General features: G+C 32.3%; 2 protein-coding genes across 7 annotated transcripts in view; one reads left to right on the top strand and one right to left on the bottom strand.

The window, feature by feature from the left end:
- Nucleotides 1-113: 113 nt before the first annotated feature.
- On the bottom strand, nt 114-2,373 carry LOC105286331. Of its 2 annotated transcripts, XM_011351213.3 has the most exons (5): nt 2,033-2,372; nt 1,685-1,840; nt 1,312-1,576; nt 771-1,229; nt 114-701 (listed from the first exon to the last, which is right to left on the bottom strand). In XM_011351213.3, exons 1-5 carry the CDS (start codon nt 2,147-2,149, stop codon nt 448-450), a joined length of 1,251 nt encoding a protein of 416 aa, XP_011349515.1. In that variant the 5' UTR covers nt 2,150-2,372; the 3' UTR covers nt 114-447. The 2 variants fall into 2 exon arrangements, with proteins under 2 accessions (XP_011349515.1, XP_011349514.1); XM_011351212.3 differs by having other exon boundaries at nt 114-1,229; nt 2,033-2,373.
- Nucleotides 2,374-2,502: 129 nt separating this feature from the next.
- LOC105286335 (5'-3' exoribonuclease 2 homolog) overlaps nt 2,503-23,125 on the top strand; it is a 40,130-nt gene continuing 19,507 nt past the window's right edge. The window contains exons 1-16 of one of the 5 annotated variants that reach the window (XM_011351222.3): nt 2,504-2,726; nt 3,235-3,362; nt 3,653-3,764; nt 3,854-4,027; nt 4,201-4,363; nt 4,455-4,915; nt 5,069-5,275; nt 5,391-5,531; nt 5,863-6,035; nt 6,360-6,528; nt 6,619-6,708; nt 6,832-6,988; nt 7,062-7,290; nt 7,414-7,620; nt 7,880-7,971; nt 19,319-22,098. In XM_011351222.3, coding sequence (XP_011349524.1) covers nt 2,652-2,726; nt 3,235-3,362; nt 3,653-3,764; nt 3,854-4,027; nt 4,201-4,363; nt 4,455-4,915; nt 5,069-5,275; nt 5,391-5,531; nt 5,863-6,035; nt 6,360-6,528; nt 6,619-6,708; nt 6,832-6,988; nt 7,062-7,290; nt 7,414-7,620; nt 7,880-7,971; nt 19,319-19,356 — 2,616 coding nt within the window. In that variant the 5' untranslated portion in view covers nt 2,504-2,651 and the 3' untranslated portion in view covers nt 19,357-22,098. Of the gene's footprint in view, nt 2,727-3,234; nt 3,363-3,652; nt 3,765-3,853; nt 4,028-4,200; nt 4,364-4,454; nt 4,916-5,068; nt 5,276-5,390; nt 5,532-5,862; nt 6,036-6,359; nt 6,529-6,618; nt 6,709-6,831; nt 6,989-7,061; nt 7,291-7,413; nt 7,621-7,879; nt 7,972-8,158; nt 8,188-9,864; nt 10,347-19,318; nt 22,099-23,125 lie in introns of those variants that run through there. The other 4 variants (XM_011351223.3, XM_011351224.3, XM_026974745.1 and 1 more) reach the window with 4 other exon arrangements.

Consider the following 23,125-nt stretch of genomic DNA (forward strand, 5'->3'; position numbering starts at 1 on the left):
ATATTGTAATATGACAAACATTATATTGCAACCCATTTTCTAAGAATGTATAGAAATTATTTCATATTCACGTTCGTTTTATTTTAATTGCTTGTTTTTCTTTTTTGAAATTATTCGAGTTATAACATCAGACTAAATTAAATAACTATCTTTTTAATTTAACGACATGACACCTTTTTTGTATGCAGATAGACCTGTGATATATAATAATTAATAATGGTTCATTTTGCTTGTCCCACAACCTTTTTCGCACTACGTTATTGTAAATGAACCATACTTCTCTTCGCCCGTCATCAATCTCTTTAAAACTGCACAAACATTTTTATTGCTCCTCAGTAGTGAATCACAGATGGAAATGCGATTTATTAAAAATACGTCAACTTCATTTATACATATGTATATGTATTTATACATATAATAATATTAAAATATACATACAAGTAATTTTTAAGATTTCTCAAAAGCAACGACTGCTCTCTTTACTTTTTCAGATATTTCAGGTGTTGTGGCATCAGATTGTACAATATTTATCAAATATCTGCAAAGTTCAGGCTCACACAAACGTAATACATCTACGACTTGTTCGTCAGTTGAAAATCCAATAGATTGTATCCAATATTGATTTAAGTCGTTCAAAAGCTTGTCCAATATTTCGTCCGAATCTACCTCTTTTTCATCTGAATGTGTATAGCGTTGAATCCCTGTACATAAAAGTACGTGGATAGACGAAAAGCTGATTATTGCACATGCAATTTGCAAAATTTCATTACCTGTCTTAACGGAGAACATTATAGTTACTAAGAGATGATCTACTTTCGGTGAAAAGTTTTTACAGCCACAATGGAAGTTTAAAAGTATACACGAGCTTTCTTGAATCACACCTATATCTAGTTGCCGAATTGGAAATAGATTGTACGAGTGTTCATACGGTCTTAATATCCTATATATAATATCCATTACTTTTGCAACGATCCCATTGTCCTCGTAGTCTTCAAATTTGAACGAGTCTAACATAATTGTAGCATTTAACACTCCCAACCAATGTTTGATAAACGTCAACTCTGTCGTAGAATAACTATCTATTTCTATTGATATGAATTGCATAAAGGATTCTAAAAGTGCTAGGATCAGAGCATCCACGTTGAACAGTTGCTCCAGGAAATTCTTTTCCTCCACGTTTATCTCGCATATAGATCTGAGCAACTTCACTGCTATTGTTAATAATTCATCTATTGACAACAAAAATTCAATTACTATAAATTATCAGAAGACTAATTTTTTCATGATATATTTATATAGTAGCATATTTACTGTTGGTTGAACTCTTTAATATGAAGGTGATAGCATCTCCAAAAATTTCAAACTCAATCAAATAAGCTATCCACTTTGATGCCGCATTTTTCTCAAGTCTATACAAAATAGACTGTAAAATTCTGAGAAGTTGAATTAATATTCTTGTGTCATCGGAGGTCAAGCGATTCAGTATTAGTGTTACCAAGTCTTTGTCATCACCTATTGTATCAATCATTTTATCATCGTTGCAGCATACATTGCCAATGATACCTAATATTATTTCCTAAAAACATATTTTAATTGTTTAAATAAATCCACTGTTAAATATAATTTATTGTTTGTTCAATGATCAAAGTATAATATACAACAAATAAAGAAATAAATATCATACAATCAATCGTGAATGATCATGAATTTCTAGTATATTCTTTGTTATTTCCAGAAAATTACATGACACGAGATGTGACGTGATTTCTTTGTCCACACTTAAATCCCATAATATACAAAGCCGATCCTCCAGTTCTTGTGTCCAGCCATCTTTATGTAGCTGAAATAAATCACGGTTAATAATAATTTTTCAGCTTTATAAGTTTAATAAAAATACAGATAAATATACACCTTCAACAAAAAATATCAATTAAACGAAAAAAGAACCTCATAATGTTGTCGTTTAGTTTCGATTGCTAATATGCATGACAACTACAGCAAATAAAGGTTGGCTGTTATTGTTACAAATTACCTCACATAACGACATGAGAGTATTTAATATCCATTTGTTGCTGCAAAGGCTGTCACCTACAGCATCGCCTCTCAGCGCTTCTAATTCTTTCTCACTGATATCTTCCGGGTTTATCATGTTGAAAGTTCAATCAAATTCAAGTAATAATTGCAGTAATATGTTCATATAATAGTTAAATATAATCAGTTAAAAAGTTTTAATAAGTAAAATTATAATTTTCTGTTTGATCAGTAGCATTGAAATACATATAACTATACTGGAAAGAGCACTCCTTTGTTTCCGTACGGGACTTCTTCTTCTTCTTGTAATGGCATCCAATCCTTTCGGTGTTTCGGTAATACGCAGTCGCAATCGGACAAGCATGATACACAGGGGGACGGCGGGAAAATTAAAGAACGATATCCAAGGATTTAAAAAGAAAAGTTCAGATGGCGGTACTAGTATATCTTAGCTTCGCACGTTCACCGCATGAGGCCCTCAATGTCAATTTAGAGATCGCTCCTCGATCCAAGTAAGATAATTTTTCAGGTGTTAATTCATTGTTATACTTTTATGATTATACTGTGATTTATTCAGAAATTTCATCAAGTTATTTTGTATAAAAAAGAATTGAAGGAAAATGGGTGTACCAGCATTTTTTCGTTGGTTGAGTCGAAAATATCCTTCTGTAATTGTGGAATGCATCGAACAAAAGGTAGGTTAGGTTATTTATTTCTTAATTATATATTTCTTATTTTACTTGAATTTAAATTAATACAGTTATATCATGTTTCTTAAATTTAGCTTTACAACATACTGTTGTATTTATAAATCATATGAACTCTTTTTGGTATAATTAATATATGTTGTGTGTACGTTCGTATGTGAAACGTATGTAGTCGCAAGTGAAAGTTTCACATAATTTATTTCTCCTTATACGCAGAACTTTTCAGAACTTTTATAATTTTTTCTTTAGTTTTTATAAAATGCAATATCTATAACAACTAAATTAAATTATTAAATTAAAAATTTTTATGGAGTGTGTTGCATGTATAATTACTGTACCATTGAAAATAGGATTTTATATTCTTCAAAAACTGTGGTCTTGAATTTGATGACTTAGTTTAAGAACACCTTCCGTATATGCAGCAATTTATTTTCATATGCGTATTATAATTACATATCTATATATATGTATAAATGTTTAAACTTTATTTTTTCAGCAAATAAGTACAGATGGAGTATGTGTCCCTGTGAATTCTGCAGATCCAAATCCAAATGGGATAGAATTTGATAATTTGTACCTTGATATGAATGGCATAATACATCCTTGTACACATCCTGAGGATAAGTGAGTATTAATAAGATCTCTATTAACTCTTTTATTGCTCGATCAGCACTTATAACTATTTGATGAAGATAGTAATTGTGTATGATTGACCTATAGGCTCTCAATAATATTTGCTGGGTACTATCAATGTCCTTAGCTGTTTGACTCTTTTTTTAGCAATGACATAAAAATGATCTTTACAATTTGTGTTGTTAATTAACTATCAGAAAACTGTTTAGATCGTTTTTATAACTTATTGAGAACGACTTGCATAAAACTTGTTGTTTATGTAATTTCTTGATGTAATACAGGCCAGCTCCTAAAGACGAAGACGAAATGATGGAAGCTATTTTCGAATGTATTGACAGATTATTTCGCATTGTTAGACCAAGAAAGTTGCTTTACATGGCAATTGATGGAGTTGTAAGTGTTTCTACTTGTAAAATAAAAGAAAGATATAGGATAAGGAAGAATGAAAGAAACTGATATAACTGGAATTTATTATTGTATAGGCACCCAGAGCTAAAATGAATCAGCAAAGATCTCGACGATTTCGAGCATCCAAAGAAACGACAGAGAAGATCAATGAAATTGGCAGAATACGTTCAGAATTGGTTCTCAAAGGTGCCTCGTTGCCTCCGGAAAAACCAAAAGAAGAGCATTTTGATAGTAATTGTATCACGCCGGTTTGTAACTTAATAATTATATAATCCAATATGATCATATATTATATGGGATGGCATTTATGAAAAATATTTAAAAAAATGAAATTATTCTGATTACTTTTTGATTTTTAAAATATCGATTTGTGTAAATAAAAGTATTATAAATATTATATGTCGAAAATTGAATGTTTCAGGGCACACCATTCATGGCAAGATTGTCAGCCTGTTTGCATTACTATATCCACGAACGTTTAAATAATGACCCAGGGTGGAGGAATATTAAAGTAATATTAAGTGACGCTAACGTTCCAGGTGAAGGAGAACATAAAATTATGGACTTTATACGCCGACAGAGATGTAAGTTTTTATACAATGTAACCTTATGCGTAATCATAGAATTGCATTAATAACAGTATAAAACTTTCTGCTTTTATGTTCTATTTTATAGCACAACCTGACCATGATCCTAATACGCAACACGTTTTGTGTGGAGCGGATGCTGATCTAATTATGTTAGGTCTTGCTACACACGAGCCTAATTTTACTATTATTCGCGAAGAATTTAAACCGAATAAGCCAAAACCATGCGATATATGTGGTCAATTAGGGCATGAAATGCGAGAGTGTACGGGTGCAGAACCAAACCAAAAACCAGAGGAAAGTATATATGGATCCGAATGCCAATTTATATTTGTACGATTAAATGTTCTCAGAGAATATTTAGAGAGAGAATTGTACATGCCAAACTTGCCATTCAAGTATGACTTTGAACGAGCTGTCGATGATTGGGTGTTCATGTGTTTTTTCGTAGGAAACGATTTTCTACCTCACCTCCCTTCTCTGGAGATCAGAGAAGGCGCAATTGACAGACTTGTTGCTTTATATAAAAAAGCAGTATACAAAACAGGGGTACGTATACAATTAATATATTATAAATTCTACATTTAAATCGTTAAACTAAATAGATTTCTAGAAATATATTTATTAGATATTTGTCTATAATTCTAATAGGCAAATTGAAGTATAAACACACAATTCTATTAATTCCTTTAATATTCACAGGGTTTTTTGACTGATAGCGGCGATGTTAATTTAGATCGTGTACAATTAATAATGTCAGATCTTGGTGACGCAGAGGATGAAATTTTTAAGAAAAGGCAACAAAACGAACTGGCATTCAGGCAACGTGAAAAGGATAAAAAGCGGAGGCATGAAATAATAAGTAATTTTAAACCAAAGTGGATTCCTACGGGACAATTTGCACCAACTGTAAGACTTTAACCCTACATATATATATATATATATATATATATATATATATATAAATTGTTTAAAAAGGAATCTCTAATATGCTTTTACGATATACTTTATTATAATTTTGCAGGCTCTTGGGCAAACAGTGAAACCCATAGAAAATCCACGTTACGAAGCTTACCAAATGCGTGTGCAGGGCAGAAATTACAATACAAATGCTGCTGAAAATAAGAACGTTAATCGTGCTTTGGAAAGCATGTTAAGACCTGAGGTAATTGTAGGTTATTTTACGCGATTCAATATAAAGACAGATTTCACAGTTTTTATGAAAATATAATCCTAGAAATAAAGATATATCCTAAAATGAAAAATTTTAAAAAGAACATGTGATAGGATCCCAGTAATAGCTTCCAATTCACGTATAAGGGCTTCGGCAGCCAGCTTTTATAGAAAAGCTGTACACTCATTGGATATCGCACGTCGCCTGTCGCGAGTCGCGTCGCGCTGGTCTGCCGAAGCCCTAAAGTTTACGTTAGTCGTTATCATATCTGTTTATATTAATAACTTATTACATCTGATTTGTTTGACAATTTATTACACAGAATGCGGGGAATGCGGGGAATACGGGACAAAAACGTAAATTGGAAGAAGTCAATGCGAAAGACGAGTCAGATGATGAGCAGTCACACGATGAAGTACGACTTTGGGAAGATGGTTTCAAAGATCGATATTATGAATCGAAATTTAATGTATCCACCGATGATCTTGTATTTAGGTAACAGCAGAATTATGTTACAATATTATAAATTATTTAATATTTTTATGAGATAAATATACTATATATAATATATGGATAAAGATTTTTAGATGGATTTTATTCTATTTTTTGTTTTCAGTTATTAACAGTTAGGTCAAGTTATAACAGTTTTTCAAAGAAAGTTTTGTCCTTTCATGCACACAAATATAACTACAAATTAATTTATCTAAAGTTATATGTATAAGAAATTTTTTATTAGAAAAACTTTATGTTTAATAAATTTTATTTTGAGAGATTGAAAGACATCTCTGCACATGAATTCTTTATTCTATTTGCTTGTAGAAATAACGTTGCTTTGCAATACGTACGAGGTTTATGCTGGGTGTTACGATATTATTATCAAGGTTGCGCATCATGGAGATGGTACTTTCCATATCATTACGCGCCATTTGCGAGTGACTTCATTAATATCGGTGGTCTTTCTACGGAATTCGAAAAGGGCACTGTACCAGTAAGTATGATTGAACATTTTTGAACAACTGTGTCTTGTAAATAACTGTCGATAAATATATGTATCACAATTTAATTGCAATGTTTGCAGTTTCGTCCATTAGAACAATTAATGGGTGTATTTCCTGCTGCTAGCAAGAAGCATGTACCTGCGCCATGGGCAGAATTAATGATCGATCCAGTACGTATGTTTCCATTTCTTATTGAAGAATGTGGAAAAATGTGAAAATGTGATTCTTTTTTTTAATGAGTGAATTAAGATAGTGCATATCAAATAATAATAATAATATTGTTTTGTTTACAGACATCTTCAATTATTGACTTTTATCCAGAAGACTTCAAAATCGACTTAAATGGAAAAAAATTTGCTTGGCAAGGCGTAGCTTTGCTTCCATTTGTCGATGAGAAAAGATTATTCAAAGCTTTAGCGCCACATTACGATAGCTTAACAGAAGCAGAAAGTAAGTGACAGACATTTATATTATCATAGTTATATTAGTTATGATCATATTAATGTTACGTGTTTATTTTTAGAAAGGAGAAATGTTCGTGGTGACGACAGGCTATATGTTGGTACAGGCAATAGTGGTTACAATTTTATAAAAGGTCTTTATACAAATCAGATAGGATTTAATGAAGAAGTTGAGATAAGTATAGACGGTATGCGGGGCACTGTAGTTTTATCAGAAGACTGCGTGACTGAAGGAGGAACATTACCTTCACCTGTAAGAAGTTTACCAGTCAGGAATAATCAAATATGCTGGTTCGTATATATTTATACAACACACATACATACATTTATACATGCATACATTTTCAGAAATATTAAGTTTTTAGTAATTATAACTGATACTTCTAAATACATATATTTTCTTTTTATTTATAGTGTTAGCTACAAGGATCCTAAATACGGTTCTAATCATATTTTTCCTGCTCGCAAATTAAAAGGAGCTAAAGAGCCTCCACGAGTTTTAAAACCACAAGATTTTGAAATGATGAATCGCAATAATGGAAATCAGTGGAAGCCGCAAATTGGTTTCACTCGATCTTCGCAAACCGCTTCGTTGGGACAATCAGGGCAAAGAATGCTCGAGTAAGTATCTCTTTTTATTATTATAATCACTATCTTTACTATCTCTGTCTACAAAAAACAAACTGTTAACTGTGTATCAGATTATGTTCCTCTCTATTTAAATTTTATCTGAAATATTTTTCAATGTCATCAATAGTTGTGAGGATTGAATGAGACATCTGTATATTAAATATAATATAATGTAGCAATATAAATAAGAACCATACGTTAATGTAATGTTTAAACAAAATGTTTTAATAAATAATATCTTTATGTGCAGACACCACATGAATCATAATAGATTATCAGCATATGTGAACATTCCACCACCAATGAATTTATATCAACAGTCATTATATCAACAGTCTCATGGTAAGTCCTTTTTCATTTTACAAAAATATATTTTATATTCGGAATTAAAATATGATATGCTTATCCGATACGTAAAATAATGACATTAAAACAATGGGGAAGATTTTATTTAATCTATTTTATGGACTCATATATTTTTCAATGCCATTATATTAAAATTGTTCTTAGAAAGATATTAATTGTACAGGTATAATAATATAATTCCCAAATTAATACGGGAATAATATTGATATTAAAACAATATCATTTCTTAGTGATTACATGGTATCTGGTGTGCTTTTGAGAGATCCTTTAGAGATTTAACTTGGTATTATCAATTTCCTTAATGTAGTAAATCCTAAAATTAAATTCTAAATATATAGATTGCACTAGCAATTCAAATTTCTTAATGGAAGATAAACTAGATTCATGAGAAATGTCCAAAATGCGTTTAATAATAAAATAGTTTTCCTTTTAAAACCGACAATGAAAATTGCATAAATGGAAAACAATGTCATGCGCAGAAATTGAAGCACATGCTATATATAGTGTCTGATAATAATGTAGCCAACACCCATAGGGAGATGGACTGAGTTGAGTTGAACCGGAAAGTCCTACATCGTTTCGCGATCTTCGCGATGTAAAAGAGTTATTGATCAGGATTGATCAAAATCAGAATACATCTCGCGTGCCGAAGCAGTAAGCGGAATGCTTTAGGCACGGTAGCAGTCGTATCTCTTAGCACAACGCGTAAACGTGCAGCAAGAGAAGGGATAAGGCACGGTCACTCGTATCCTTCTCTAATATTTTTTAATAGGTCGTTGCCATGCCTAGAGCACTTCCGCCTACTGCCTCGACGTGCGAGACGCGATATGATTTACAAAATTTTAATCAAGTAATGACTAGTTTTATTTATATGTATATAATTATTATTTACTTACATGACGTATAAAATTAAAACATAGAATTAATTATGATGCTCAAGAGATTAAATATAATATAATAAAATTAAATATAATATAATAAAATAATATAATAAATATAATAAAATTAAATTACTAATATAAAATAGATTAAACAATATTAAATTACTACAAATATAACTTAAATTTTTTTAACAAATTTAAGGAATGGATGCTTATTTGCGATGTCGCATCTAGACATGATATTATAAAAACATTATTTATTTCGCCAATAAATTAATAGTTTGAAGATGAAAAAAATACTCCTCAATGATGTCATCGGTATCGTTGTCATAGATAAGCAATTCACGGAATGTGTTTACATTGAGACGTAATACCGCGCGAAGATGGGAGGGACTGTATTGAAGGGTCGAAAAGAGCGCGCTCTTGGCGACTCTAACGAAATAGCGTTTCGTAATTAGTTAGTCAGTCAGTCAGGCAGTCAGTCAATCAATCAGTCAATCGTTTTCTAATTAGAGTTTCTCCTGCTGCTTGCTATTATTCTTGTCTATATATTATTTATTTTTAAGATATTTATTATACTTATATAAACTTTATATATTTCTTTTTTTCTATTTCGTACATAAGATATAGTAGTGGCAAACGTAAATGAGATAATTAGCTATGTAAAAATAAATTGCAGAGAGAGAGAGACGTAGAATAAAATATTTCTATATAAAGAATCTCTATTTTGCAGAAAATTTGATTTTTAGAATTTATTAATTTTACATTTTGTTAATAGCTACTTTGATAACATATGATTAATGAACATATTTATTTACTAGAGAAAATTACTTTCCTTTTTACTTTTTACTCTTCAATTCCGGTTTTATTTTTTATCTTGTAAAAGAATAGATTTGGGAATAAGTCGTCGTTACATTTTTTATTATTTTTCGTTCTTTAAAACTGCAAAGGACAAATCAATGTGTTGCCTTCATGATGTTTGCATCAGGAAAGTGGATAGTGGTGGACGATTGGTAGATGGACAAACGATGAATCGACAAGTCAGAAATGATGCTGGCTGATGCAAAAGGCTCAGAAGCACGAGCGTGGGTAGAGGGAGAAGGAGAAAGGAAGAAAGGGAGCGAAGTAGAGAGAAGAGGGGGTACGAAATTGTGGAGTCCTCAGCCCTGGATTAGCTCTGGGGGTAGTTCGTCACGTAGAGCGTGACTCCGACCGTTTTGTTGTTTGGCACGTCGAGGCACTGACGGTTCCCTGGTTTTGCCCAATTATAAAACAAACGCGGCGTACTCCGTAATTATCCAATTAGCAAACGTGACTACCTCGTACCACCCTTTATATATTGTATTCCCGGTCTACCTTCTCCTACTTTCATTACGTTCTTCGTTGCATTTGTTTGTGACACGAAAGCTGTTGTAATATCTACACACGCGCAGAAATGATAGAAAACGATTTTAATAAAAATGAAAGCATTTATATATTATATTAATATTTATATATTATATTCATTAATTTATCAACTTGCCTCATTTTTTATTTAAACTTGCTATCCGAGAAGTTATTTTTTTGTGCTTTTTATCAATATAAATTAAATTGATAACATTATGCAGCTTTGTATTTATTATATATTTTCTATTTGTTGTGTATCTTTGTTTTATTTTAGTTTTATCGCGGTCAACTATCTTCAAGTTGCGAACATAAAATTGTGATATAATGAGTTATGTGTGATTTATTTACCGAGGGGAGTAAATGTCACGCGCAGACAAAAGCGAACCCTCGAGTGAATAAATGTCGAGGATACAAAATGGTCTTTTTGTAAAGAATATAAGAAATGTATCTTTTTTTTAGCATGTGTGAACGCACAATATTATTTTATTTATTAACTAATATTTTTAAGGCAAAGCATTGGTATCCCGAAATATGTTGATTTTTATTTATTAAATCGAGATTTTTATTAAATTATAAAATATTAATATACATATAATATAAAAAATTAAATTTGAGCTATTTTCAGTAATCATGGCTTCCGGATTATAGCTATTGAGCTATTTTGTAAATTAATTTTTCCAGTGAAATATTTTTTTCAAAATGCTTCATGTGATGAATAATTAGGAATTTCTTGCTTATATTTATTTTCAATTTTTACCGTATTTTCTTAGAATCGTGTATTAAAAAATAATAATCAAGATCTTTCTTAAAAAGAAGTACGATTCAATAGATACATCTTGAAAGTTTCATATGTCTGACATCATCTATATAATTGCGATTGAAGTGAGTAACTGAGATGAAGTTTGTCAATACAGCTTGCATGCGTGCGGGCATACGTGCGTATGTATGTATTGGCTTATATAATGTATAGTTGTTTGATAAAAGCTGGTCGATTCAGATGACCAAGTTTTTCTAAATGAAATGCAATTTATAATAATAAATAAATGCAACAGTTTTATTTTATATTTATCATTGCTATATCTCAAGTAATAAACCATCAGTTTCTTTGGATTAATGGTTTGTTTTGGGAAATCCATTTATTAGAAAATGTGAAAGTATTGAATTAAACGGAAAGTTCGTGCCGAGCCATCCTTTTAACAAAATTCAAACGCAAACTCATTAAAAATTAATACAAAGTTTTGTATCTGAATCCTGCTAAAAAAAATCCATACGGATTTTTCAGTATGCGCGCGCGCGCACTGACAAAATATAATATACGTATGTATTGAGTTAACCGGAAACTCCGTGTGATTGTTTTTAGCAGAATTCAAACGCAAAACTTTGCATTAAGAAAAGTTTTGCGTTTGAATTCTGCTGAAACTATCCGCATTGATTTTCCGACCAACCTAATATACATTTATTATATATTTAGATGCATACGCGTTTTTATATGAAGGCTTTTTGTGCCGATAATATCAGAAGTACAAGTATGAGTATACTTGTACTCATATTTTATATAATATTATTAATGCTATGTATGCTGTGTGCTGCTGATGTCGAGACAGCAAGATAGCGAGTAAACGAGTGAGTAATAGAATAAATCTTAGTCAAGGAAGAGAAACATATATTTTGTCTATTTATTTTCCAGATATATATCCGAATGATAGCAAGTTTTCATAAGATAAATTAAGTAATTTCCTTAACCTTGGTGCCATTGGTATCTACTCTTCTCTTACTTTCATCTCAATTCAGCTTTCTCTTTTCACACATGCATGTACGCACACACACGCGTCTACCTGTTCCGAGACTGGTTTCAAGTGGACTGCAAACACTCATGCTGCTGCAGCAGCAGCCGCGGCAGCAGTAGGGACTCGAAATCATGTAGAAACTATATATAAGACAAGCCGTGGGGCTATGGTGAAGGGAAATGGGTATAATACGATCTGCATCAAACTAACAAAGTTTTTGAAATTGTCCGCAACTCTTTTAATATGTGTTTTTTAATATATCACTTTGAAAGAAGATTGATGATTAAAAAAAAAGGTTTTATAGAGGCTTTCCGTTTTCAGTGAGTAGATTATATGAATCAATGATTGTTAAATATCTATCATTGATTCAAAGTTATACATGCATATAATAATCTGTTAAATATCTGATTATTATATGCATGTATAACTTTTTTACTGTGCCACTAAACGATTTAATGTTAAGACGTTTTATTAAGTCGATGTGACAATTGATCATAGCAATATACTTTTGAGTGCTAACTTACTAGACAATACGAGATATACGTATAATAATTTACACACGTGAAAAATTTTGAAAAAGAAAAAAGAATACGGAAGAACGAGAATAGAACGGAAGGTACGCGTCTCTTCTACCGTCTCTTCAGCTATTCACTCATCGCGGCCTATTCATGGTACGTTTATCTACCTGCGCATCATAAAATCTCCATTAAAGACGGGTTCCATTCACCTACGCGTGCAATGACGAACTTATCCGTTGAATCTTGGTAGGCAGTCAATGTGTATACGGTTCTGACCCTTGCTTCAAGGTGAAAAGAATATTTAATAATCCTTGATGTAAAGAAATTTAATCACCATTAGCTTGATTTTTTTCAAGAGTTACATGTTATGGCACTAGATCTATATTAGCAATTTATTACATTAGCAATTTATAATGTTCGAAATTTTACAAGCAATAAAATTGGTTCAGTACTAATGCTATTTACAATTTTGCTTTTTGTTTTAAATTTTTATGCGCTATTTAATTCATGAGTACATTTATAAATCATACATATGGTGTATAAAGTGGTTCGGTCACATGAATCTGAAGCACATATCTTGACATCGCCAGGTCTGATATCTTGATATCGCCAGGTGGTGTTAGCAGTGGCTAACGATGATATCGAACGTGATATAAATTGGTTGATAAATGATAATATCGATAGCGTGGTTTTCCGTTGGACATAAGGCATGAAGCTTATTTTCCGTGGTGTGGGAATGACGGGCGTCACTGGCAGCGCCGCGGCTAATTTCCTCGGCATTGAGCCGTATTGTGCTCTAAATCGGCCTTCCCGCCCTCACAAACCCACCCACAAAATCCACGCGTCAGGGACGCGAACCCTCTAGTGCATTCGTCAGAGTCCATTGAAAGTGGGGTCAGCTATTTTGTTTGCGCGATAGCTCTGTCTGTGAATAGCTTTAATAGAAACTAACTTGCACCACTCTCGCTGGTATGCTTAACCCATTCGTATGTGTGCGTGTGCGTGTGCACGGATTATCTTTCTTACTTAGGGGAAAAAAATATAATGTGCTCTCCTCATTTAATGCGCAATTGCTTGAATCGCTCGAATTTAGCTATTGGGTTCATCAGAAAGTTCCTTCGGATTCTCCACAAATGGCGTTAAACGTTGGTAAACGAGCTACTTTCGAAGCTGATGATCACAAGAGATGAAAAGTTGTTTACAATAATGTCGAGTACAAGAGATCGTAAGTACAACGAGATAAAACTGCAAACGATTGCAAAAGTCAGTCTTCACCCAAAGAAAGTGACGCTGTATGATAGGATTGAAAGGGTGTTCATTTATTATGATAGGATTGAAAGGGTGTTGTTATAAGGGTGTTACAAGTTTCTTCTGCAGAACCAAATACTCAATTCGGACAAATACTGTGCCCAGATTAATGGAACACACTGCATCTTGCTTAAGTATATTTTGTATTTACCTTTTATTTTTGTAGACAGTGCTCAGGAATAATGCTCAGGTTTTTATCAATTTATTTTGTTTTAAATATGTAATTTGGATATTTTTCTCTGATATAAACAGTTTTTAATTCTCGCGGCTAGTAACGCACATTTTCTTATCTATACTGAACAAGAAACCGTGGTTTGAAGATACGTGGAGAACGAAGGGTGAGCAAGCGGATAAAGGCGTCGAGAGGGATCCGCCCTCTCGTGAAGACTCTACCCGACAGACAGACAGTCTCACTAATTACACTGCGTCTCATTAACGTGGAAGCATCACCTGTCACTTAAGGACATGTACACGTATGACTATTTCTACTCAGTTTCATCAAAGATGACATTTTTCTGCTTAAGAGTGCGAATAGCATGATGACAAAAAGGAAGCTAATGACATTGCTGATTTCATTAGGGTTTAAAATATACGAAAATGTTATTTTCAAACAGATAAGTGAAAATTTGTGAACTGGACTATTCAATCGATCTTTAGCTGGTTTGCTTTGATTATCAATTCCTCGCTTGAACGAGCTTTAAGTCCGGCAGAAAGGACTATTTCTTCTACCCTTGCTCCCCTAACATGTCCAATTCTCAATTTAAAGCATCAAATTCTATTAGACCATCTGTAATATCGATTTCGATTTCTGTATTGTGACGAGTCAATGTAATTTCTGATTATTAATTAAAAGTTAGGATTCTTTATTGTGATTATACGAGCATTATAAGAACATATTTGAATGTTAATTACAAGCTCTTAATTACAATATCCAATTTTTAACAAATTAATTTGGAAGTTTGATTAAATTATAAGAATTTATATCAATTATAGCGTAATTAATGTTATTTGTGTTTCACAATGATATGAGATTAATCAATGACGTTATTGAGAAATTCTAATTTTGTTTATCAATGTATTTATTATCAGTGTGTTTGATTAAATTATAAGAATTTATATCAATTATAGCATAATTAATGTTATTTGTGTTGCACAATATGAGATTAATCAATGACGTTATTGAGAAATTCTAATTTTGTTTATCAATGTATTTATTATCAGTGTGTTTGATTAAATTATAAGAATTTATATCAATTATAGCATAATTAATGTTATTTGTGTTGCACAATATGAGATTAATCAATGACGTTATTGAGAAATTCTAATTTTGTTTATCAGGGTATTTATTATCAGTGTGTTTATTATTATAATCCAAAAACGTTTCAACGAGTCGTATCAAATTTATAACATTACGTCATATTCTTTTTCACACATACGTTCGTCTTTTTTTCATATACATATTTCATTTAAATATTGTAAACGTCATCGTGGGTACTTGATGTGACTCGAAATGCCTTTCGTAACTGGTTTGCCGTCGCTGGAATTTTCATAAAGAATTGTAGATTGAGAGACCGAGATTTCTGCGCTTTGTGTAGTCGATTCACATGAATGAATCTTTCTTTTGCCTCTTTACATGTAATACCTCGTAAAAGTAAATGGTCCGTATATCCGAGAGGTTGTGAAAGAATGTTTTGCTTGAGATCAAGCAATACACCTGTTCCACATTCTAATTTCCTCTTCTTTATTCTTTTCCGACCCTTCCTTCTTTATAATGTTCGAATATTATAGAAAAGAATGGATATCGCAATAGAATAATTCACAAATCAAATATGATAATACCTGTAATTGTTTAACACTTTTATTGTATAAAAGTGTTATCAAAGAAATATTTCAAAGTTTATATTTTGCTTAGAAAATTGGCACAAACTTTCCAGTCAATTCAGTATTTGATAATTTAAGTTTTCAGGTGCTATTAATATTCAAAAAGCTACAATTCAATACAAAAATTTTGTAAATTTTATATTTTACTGTCAAATATATGTTTGTACGTTCGCATATGATTTAGGAAAATTCTTTGCTGTCTTTATATCTTATGTTTTGGAGGCATGTTCTTTTAAGTTTTTCCTCTATACTCTTTGTTTGCTTTCATTTCAATTAACCTTCAAGCCAAGAAGCGGCTAAAATGGCTTGCTATACGATATATGAGGGAGAACATAGCTCTATAAAGGAAGCAATTGAATGAGATTAATTCAAAAACGTCGACAACTCTCATGGTACATCCGTTTTTACGATCAAAAAATTTATAGAGTGAAAGCAAACGACATGATTGAATCCGAACAGAAAATTTCATTTCGTGTAAACAATCTCAATATATATATATATATATATATATATATATATATATATATATTGAGAGATATATATAAAATATATTGAATAATATACATTTATGCGGAAATACTTTACTAAAAAGAAAATTTTGTTAAAAATTTTCTACATAAATTTTTATCATTCTTATTTTTCGTGAATACACATTGAACATTATCTTTCGTGCTTTTTATTTTTTCGAATATATTGCATATAGTTCTTGTTAACACAATTTTTCATTAGTTTCTGAAGTCAGTTGCACAGCATTTTCTCATGCATTTTCTTTTCATAGTGGATGGAATTTCGTCATGGTGTACGGGATTCTTTTCATTACAACTTGGCATAATTGTCTCGTGCTTGACTGCTCTGAGAAGGTACGTTTGCTTAAGACGCGTTTGAAATATCGGGAAACCGCAGTAGTGCTCGAAATTCGACGCTAAAATTCTCGTGGAAAGTAAAGAAAAGGTGAGTCGGCATTCGAAGGGTGCGGTTTTCCACCTCATTTCCGCGCGGAGTGAGGGAACAAGGATTGTGGATAAGAATTCGGAACTTCTTTCCCTTTTTACTTGCCTGCCTCCTCTTCAGTTTTCACCACTCTCTCAATCTTTTCTATTGTGCCTTTTCATAGTAAACGGTGAAGATCATCCGCCGAATCGGATTTTTGTAGACACCATCGCATTGAGCAATTTTTTATGTAAGCTAGTTGAATTAATGTCTTGTTAGTTTCTTTAATCACCATTTTTTATAATTAAAATATAAAATATATTATAAAATTAATACAAAATAGAATAATATAAAATTAGTCAAAAATTCTATCTTACAAAAGAAAAAAAGAAAAACTTATTTTTTTATAATTAATTCACGTTTTTAAGGAGTATCATGAAAGTACGCACTTTCGACTTTCGAAGATTAGATTGATTTTTTGGCATTGATGATTTTTGGCTTTTATGTATAATAATGTACGATATATGTAATGATATTTCGACGTAATGTATCTTTTGTATTAGCGTATATTATAATATTGTTTTCTTAAACTCGCAAATTCTCTTTGACCTTTTCGTCATCGAAGGTGTGAAATGGCGTAAAACACGCTCAATATTTGGGGTTTATGACACGTTCCGAATCTTATGAACCGTATCAGATTTCTCAAAGTCCATGATTAGGTCAAGATCCTTTCAGATGGGCCTTTCTCATTTCGAACGATTTCGTTCAAGCCATTTTGGCTTGTTGATCTATCGTTCTATTCTTCAAGGATCCAGTTTCGTCTTTTTCGAGAACTTAACAGAAGTGATGTGTGATCGGTCAGGCATCGTTAACAAAGGAATCTTCGAAGTGACTTTTTGCCTCTTATACCTTAACAGTTTTGCAATGTAATTTAGATCATGTCTTGTCTACACAAAGATATTCAATATTAATCGTATCTATAAAGTAAAAAACACAAATCCTTTTTATTTATGTAACGCTAGTACATTAGCTATTAGTGCAACAATATTAAATGTTCAAAATCTTTTTAAATTTGTATATAAAAATAAATAAATAAATGGAATTTAAAAAAATAATAAATAAAAATAAATAAATAGAATATTATTAAGTCACAACAAATAAAAAATGATGTCTGATGTCACAGTTCTCCATTTCCCGGACTTTTTAGTTCAACTGTTTAATAGATAATTATCATCTATTATTTATGAAATGAAAACATATGCTTTTCTTTTTAATATATCATTACTTGTAAAAAAAGATGACCCCAAAAAAATGACCCCAAGTGTACCCGTTGCGAATTATTTGAATCTATTTTCAGAAAAAATGATATAAAAAATTTACACATATTTGCACTAAATTTGCAATTAAAAATATATCTATTACAAAAACCTTGGGAAAATTCTATCTAAAAACATTTGATTTAGTAACTTGTACGAAAGTTTTGTGACGTACAAAACGTAAGAATGTAAGAGAGAGAGAAGAAGAAACAAGCGATGTTGATATCCATTAAAAGGAAAGAAAGAGGATATTCCTGCCAGTATTTCTGTCGATACAGTATTTGTGAAAGATGATAATTTCCTTTGCAAGAAACGCATTTTGATGGGATGGGTGAGGCATATTTACTGTGAGAGATATAAAAGAACAAGTAGGGAAAAGAGAACGAAGAATTAAGGAATAGTACGAAAAGAGAGAATGATGAGAGTGAAGCATCCTCGACAGTTCTAAGATGCTCCTTATCCGTATCCTGCGGTTTCCGTTGCACAATGACCATTTTTTTCTTTTTTCTTTTTCTAACATACCCATTCGTATATAAACATCCTAACTTCTTCCTTCTCTATTCTTTCTCTTCCTTTTTCTTTGTTGTATTTCTTTCCATTCTCATTTTCTTTCACTAGATAATATACACGTGCGCGCGTGCTTTTGAAAAGTTGTAATAACTTATATGTTACATATTTGATGTAAAATAAAAAGAAAACTATTAAATAATTAAAAATGTTTAACACATTGCGTGTCACGTCATTCATTAGAAGACACCGCAGTGCCTCGCACCAAATTCATGCGGACAAATAAATCATTTATTTGTACAGAGTAAGGTACTTGAGATTACCATTTAAAATATCTTAATAAATATTGATTTTATGGAAAAACTTTTTAGACGAAAGTTAAATGATTTTGAAGGGGCTGTAATCTTTTTTTCTATACGGAGCTAAAGTCACAATCATAAAGATCAACTCCATTTTGATAATTTTTAATTAAATTTAGTTAATTTTTGCAATATGTAATTATTTTATTAGCTGTGCAGGAAAACTAAAAATTATTTACACGATGCCAGTAAATGGACGTATCATCATTAGCAAGAGCTAAAGTGCCAGCAAAGGCGCCAGATAAGACGCCAGCGTTGATTGGATTACTGTGAGAAATCGATATCTTTTCTCCTCTCTTCCTATTTCGGTTTTAGTAGTATTCTTTCTTTCCTTTTCTTTCTGTTCTTTCTTCCTCCCCCCTCCCCTCTCTCTCTCTCTCTCTCTCATTTCCGCGTACCTATGTACAGTTTACCTTTGAACACGTCTCTCCTCTCCTGCTTCTTCTCCAGCACCATCGGTGCCGTTGCTGCCTCCAATTTCTCCGTGACGGTCTCATGGAGGATTCTCGAGAGCCCTCATCGCCCTCTGGGCCATCCAACCGAGCTCTGTCCGGCAGTCTCCATGCCAACACCCGCTCGATAAATTTATTGGTCGCCTCTGACACGACTGCTGCTGAATTGTGTCTCTTCCGTGTTCGCAAGCGAACGTAGTTCGCATACACAAAAGATAAGCATCATTGAATTATGTTATCTTCCATTGCGTTTCAATTTTTTCATTTTCGGATAGAGATTAGACACATCGAATACTCTTCAATTATTTTCTTTGGCATAACATAAGATAATTCTTTAGTGCTTTCATAAATTTGTCATTAAACTTGTCATTAAAAACTGTCATTTATCATTAAACGCTCAGATATTTGTTAATATCTCATATTAACATAGATATCTTAATATTTTATTAGATGTGTGCAAGTCTTTTTTTTCGTGCACTTCTGCTTTTCGTGCATGATGTATGGCAATATAGTCATCAAAATATTTGTCCTCCATATTTGCTATGACTTTCTGTCATCTCTCAGGTGGCTTCATCTCGAAATTACAAATTTTTTCGTATCTCAGTCACACATCTCGAAAGTGCTGTCCAGCTGCATCGATCGGAATAAGTAGTACGAAGGCGCCAAGAGTGAGTGACGCCGAGAGAACTTCTCAGTCTAAGTTGAAAATGATTTGCTGAGTACGGAGAGTAACATATAGCTTTTAGTCGCTTATTCATTATTAGTGTTCACTCACTAGTAAAACACTTTTTACAAGCTTATGTTTATTATTAAATCATGACATATGATATGGTTTACAAATTTCGACGCTAGCTTTTCAAACACGTAAAAAAGAAACAAGAATTTATTTTGAAATAAATTCAATACAATTTGAAATAATTATACCAGAGTGCTGCAGAAAGGCTTGTACACAATCCTGATATACAGGATGTCCGGTAAAGTTTTAGCCAACGCTTGTATAGAGGTAGGATGGGTCGAGTTGAACGTGTCGCTGGTATCTTTTCTTAATATTCTCTAATAAATCGCTAACGTGCCTAGAGTACTTAGAGTACTTTTTATTGTCTCAGCGCGCGAGATGCACTTTAATTTATACCTTGATAATTGATTAATAATACTTTGGTAAATGTTCAGATTAGGGGCGACCTCACTGATTTCAATGTCCTTGATGAATGCCAGTAGTAAATCGATCGTTAAACGTAGACAGAATCAGTTACATAGAAACTAGCACGAATGAGTGGCTGGCTTCTCTATCTTTCTCTTTCATACTGCTATGAAACTCTCGTTTAGTCATCGATATCGAAACGCAATTGGAAAGCTCTGCTAAATACTCACGAGCCGATTGGAAATCGGAGCTTTTCTGCACTTGAGTTTCGGTTTTACTGATTCCCAAAGCTCATCGAGGTATAGATTGAATTGTTTCGATAAACGGATGAACGTTTAACAGAATATTTACGTTTTCGAAAACGTTGCTACTGTCGTCTATCGAGATAAACATGCGTTATGTCTACGACAATAATTCAGCTTAATATTATTTCAATATTCAATATGTACCATACTTTTATAACCTATTTTGCTTTTGCAAAAAATATTTAATATTTGATATTTGCAGCTAAAAAAGAATACGTTGTTATACTAACAACAGTTACGATATGTTATTTAAGGCTTGAAGTTCGATGAGGAGGAAATGAAAAGGAATCTTGCGAAGTGTTAAGAATGCCATGCCGAAATGCTTTCGTTTCGTTATGTCGACTGATTAAGACGTTAAGAGAGATGTCTCCTCGAAAACTTTCGTTACCTAACTAGAAAATGAGAAAATGAAAGTAAGAAAACGAAAATGGGAGGAAAGAAGAAGAATTTAAATTGTTTAGTTGGTTTGTCTATTTTCTGTGAAGATGCAAACACTGGCATGAATATTCGAACATACAAAACGATAAGAAAAGAATGTTTGAGAAAGGAGAAAATGAGAGGGATGATGCCAACGTAAGATGAAACGAATCGAACGCGAGAGAGGGTGCAACGGAGCACCAGACGAGCTGGCAGAAAGAGTGATAAAGAGATTACTGCCTGCCTAACTAATTGGCTTCATAGGGAAGACACTTTTTTATATTTCACGTACGCATGCCGACAATTTCAAAAGCGCGTCTTCAGCCTCGAGTCCCATCAATCCTCTTCCTCCTCCTCCTTCTCTTCTTCCCTCTCTTCTTCGTCATCTTCTCTCGTTCCCCGCTTACAAGTAGTGGGCGGAACAAAGCTACCGGAAATCGCCGAGTGGTTTCTCTGGTCCGCTGATGGCGCCATCTTATACTGGATGCACTGAGTTTTAAAGAGAGAATATGTGCGCACGATACATTGCATTGTTTTTGCAAGTATACGAATATAGATTTTTTCTCTTCTTTCTTTCATTTTTTGCCATCTTTCCTTAGCTTTAATATTGCATATGGTTTGTGTCATACAGAAAATTAAGCAACGTTATAAAAACAAATGCTTTCTATCTAATATATAACAACTTCCACCTATAAGTACCTTTATTTACAAAAAAAAATGGAATATTCTTATGAATCCTTAGAAAATTATGTTCCATGTAAACATTTACTACGTTATTAATAATAATTTACTACGTTATTAATTTACTAACTCATTACACTACATACAATACATATTAAGAAATGTGATCTTTATTATTAAAATATTGAGGTGTTTGACGTAAATATATCATTCACAAACTCGATATAGAGAAAAGATGCAATCAAGAGAGAGAACAGAATGAAAATATATATGTTGGTCTACGACAATGGTGATAGCAGGTCGAACATAGACGGGAAAGCGTAATTTCAGTTTGAAACAGGGACGGGAGAAGCCGACCCACATCGAGATTCGAGTGTTTGTACTGCTGACGCGGCAATCCAATCCAATCCAATACTCATGGCTAGTAGATACCCACGCAATACATGTACATACATAATACATATGAACAAATCGTCTTTTTTTTATCGTGTTTGTTATCTTTTTTATTTCTAATAATTTCTATGTCACTAAACTATGAACAATTTATTATATTGAACTACAAGTCTTAATATTATTACATTTAAATTAGATATGATATCGTTTAGTTGATATATAAATTACGAAAAATTACTCATACAATCAAAACCTGTTATTTATTATGCGATTCTCTTTCGAATTTAATTTGGCATCTAATTGAGTGTTATAGTTGCCTGAACACAATAATATGTGCGTGTGGGTGACTTTGATTTGTGATAGGGTTGAGAACGAGCCAAGTAACGCGCGAGCTGGCTGCAAAGACGCGTTATTATCATAAATGCAACAATAACGAGGGATGATCCAATGTGTAAACTATTAAACCTTCTTTCTCTGCCCCTATTCGAAGCCGAGGGTGAGGATTATCACAAGAGTTGTATAGCATGAGTTGCCTGAAGTCTACGGGGGATGTTATTGTTACTGTGAAAGAATAGGAGGACTTTGCCTCTTTTTCTTTCCTTTTCTCTAATATAGACACCGTGATGGTCTATATCTGATATTTAAATGCAAGCAAGACCTTTTCAATGTCGATATTTGATGAATGATATTTTATACAGTACTTGTCGTCTTTTATTACGATTTCAATTGAAATGAACTATATAATTATCGTGTGTCAATGAAAGAGTCTTTATACTTATAGTTACTGACGGAGGAATTGAAAAAGATATAAAAAAGTACGTATTCTTATGTATTACAAGATTTCATTTTCAAGAAAGTATTAAAAGAA

The sequence above is a fragment of the Ooceraea biroi genome, chromosome 13 (assembly GCF_003672135.1).
Source record: "Ooceraea biroi isolate clonal line C1 chromosome 13, Obir_v5.4, whole genome shotgun sequence".
Taxonomy (NCBI): domain Eukaryota; kingdom Metazoa; phylum Arthropoda; class Insecta; order Hymenoptera; family Formicidae; genus Ooceraea; species Ooceraea biroi.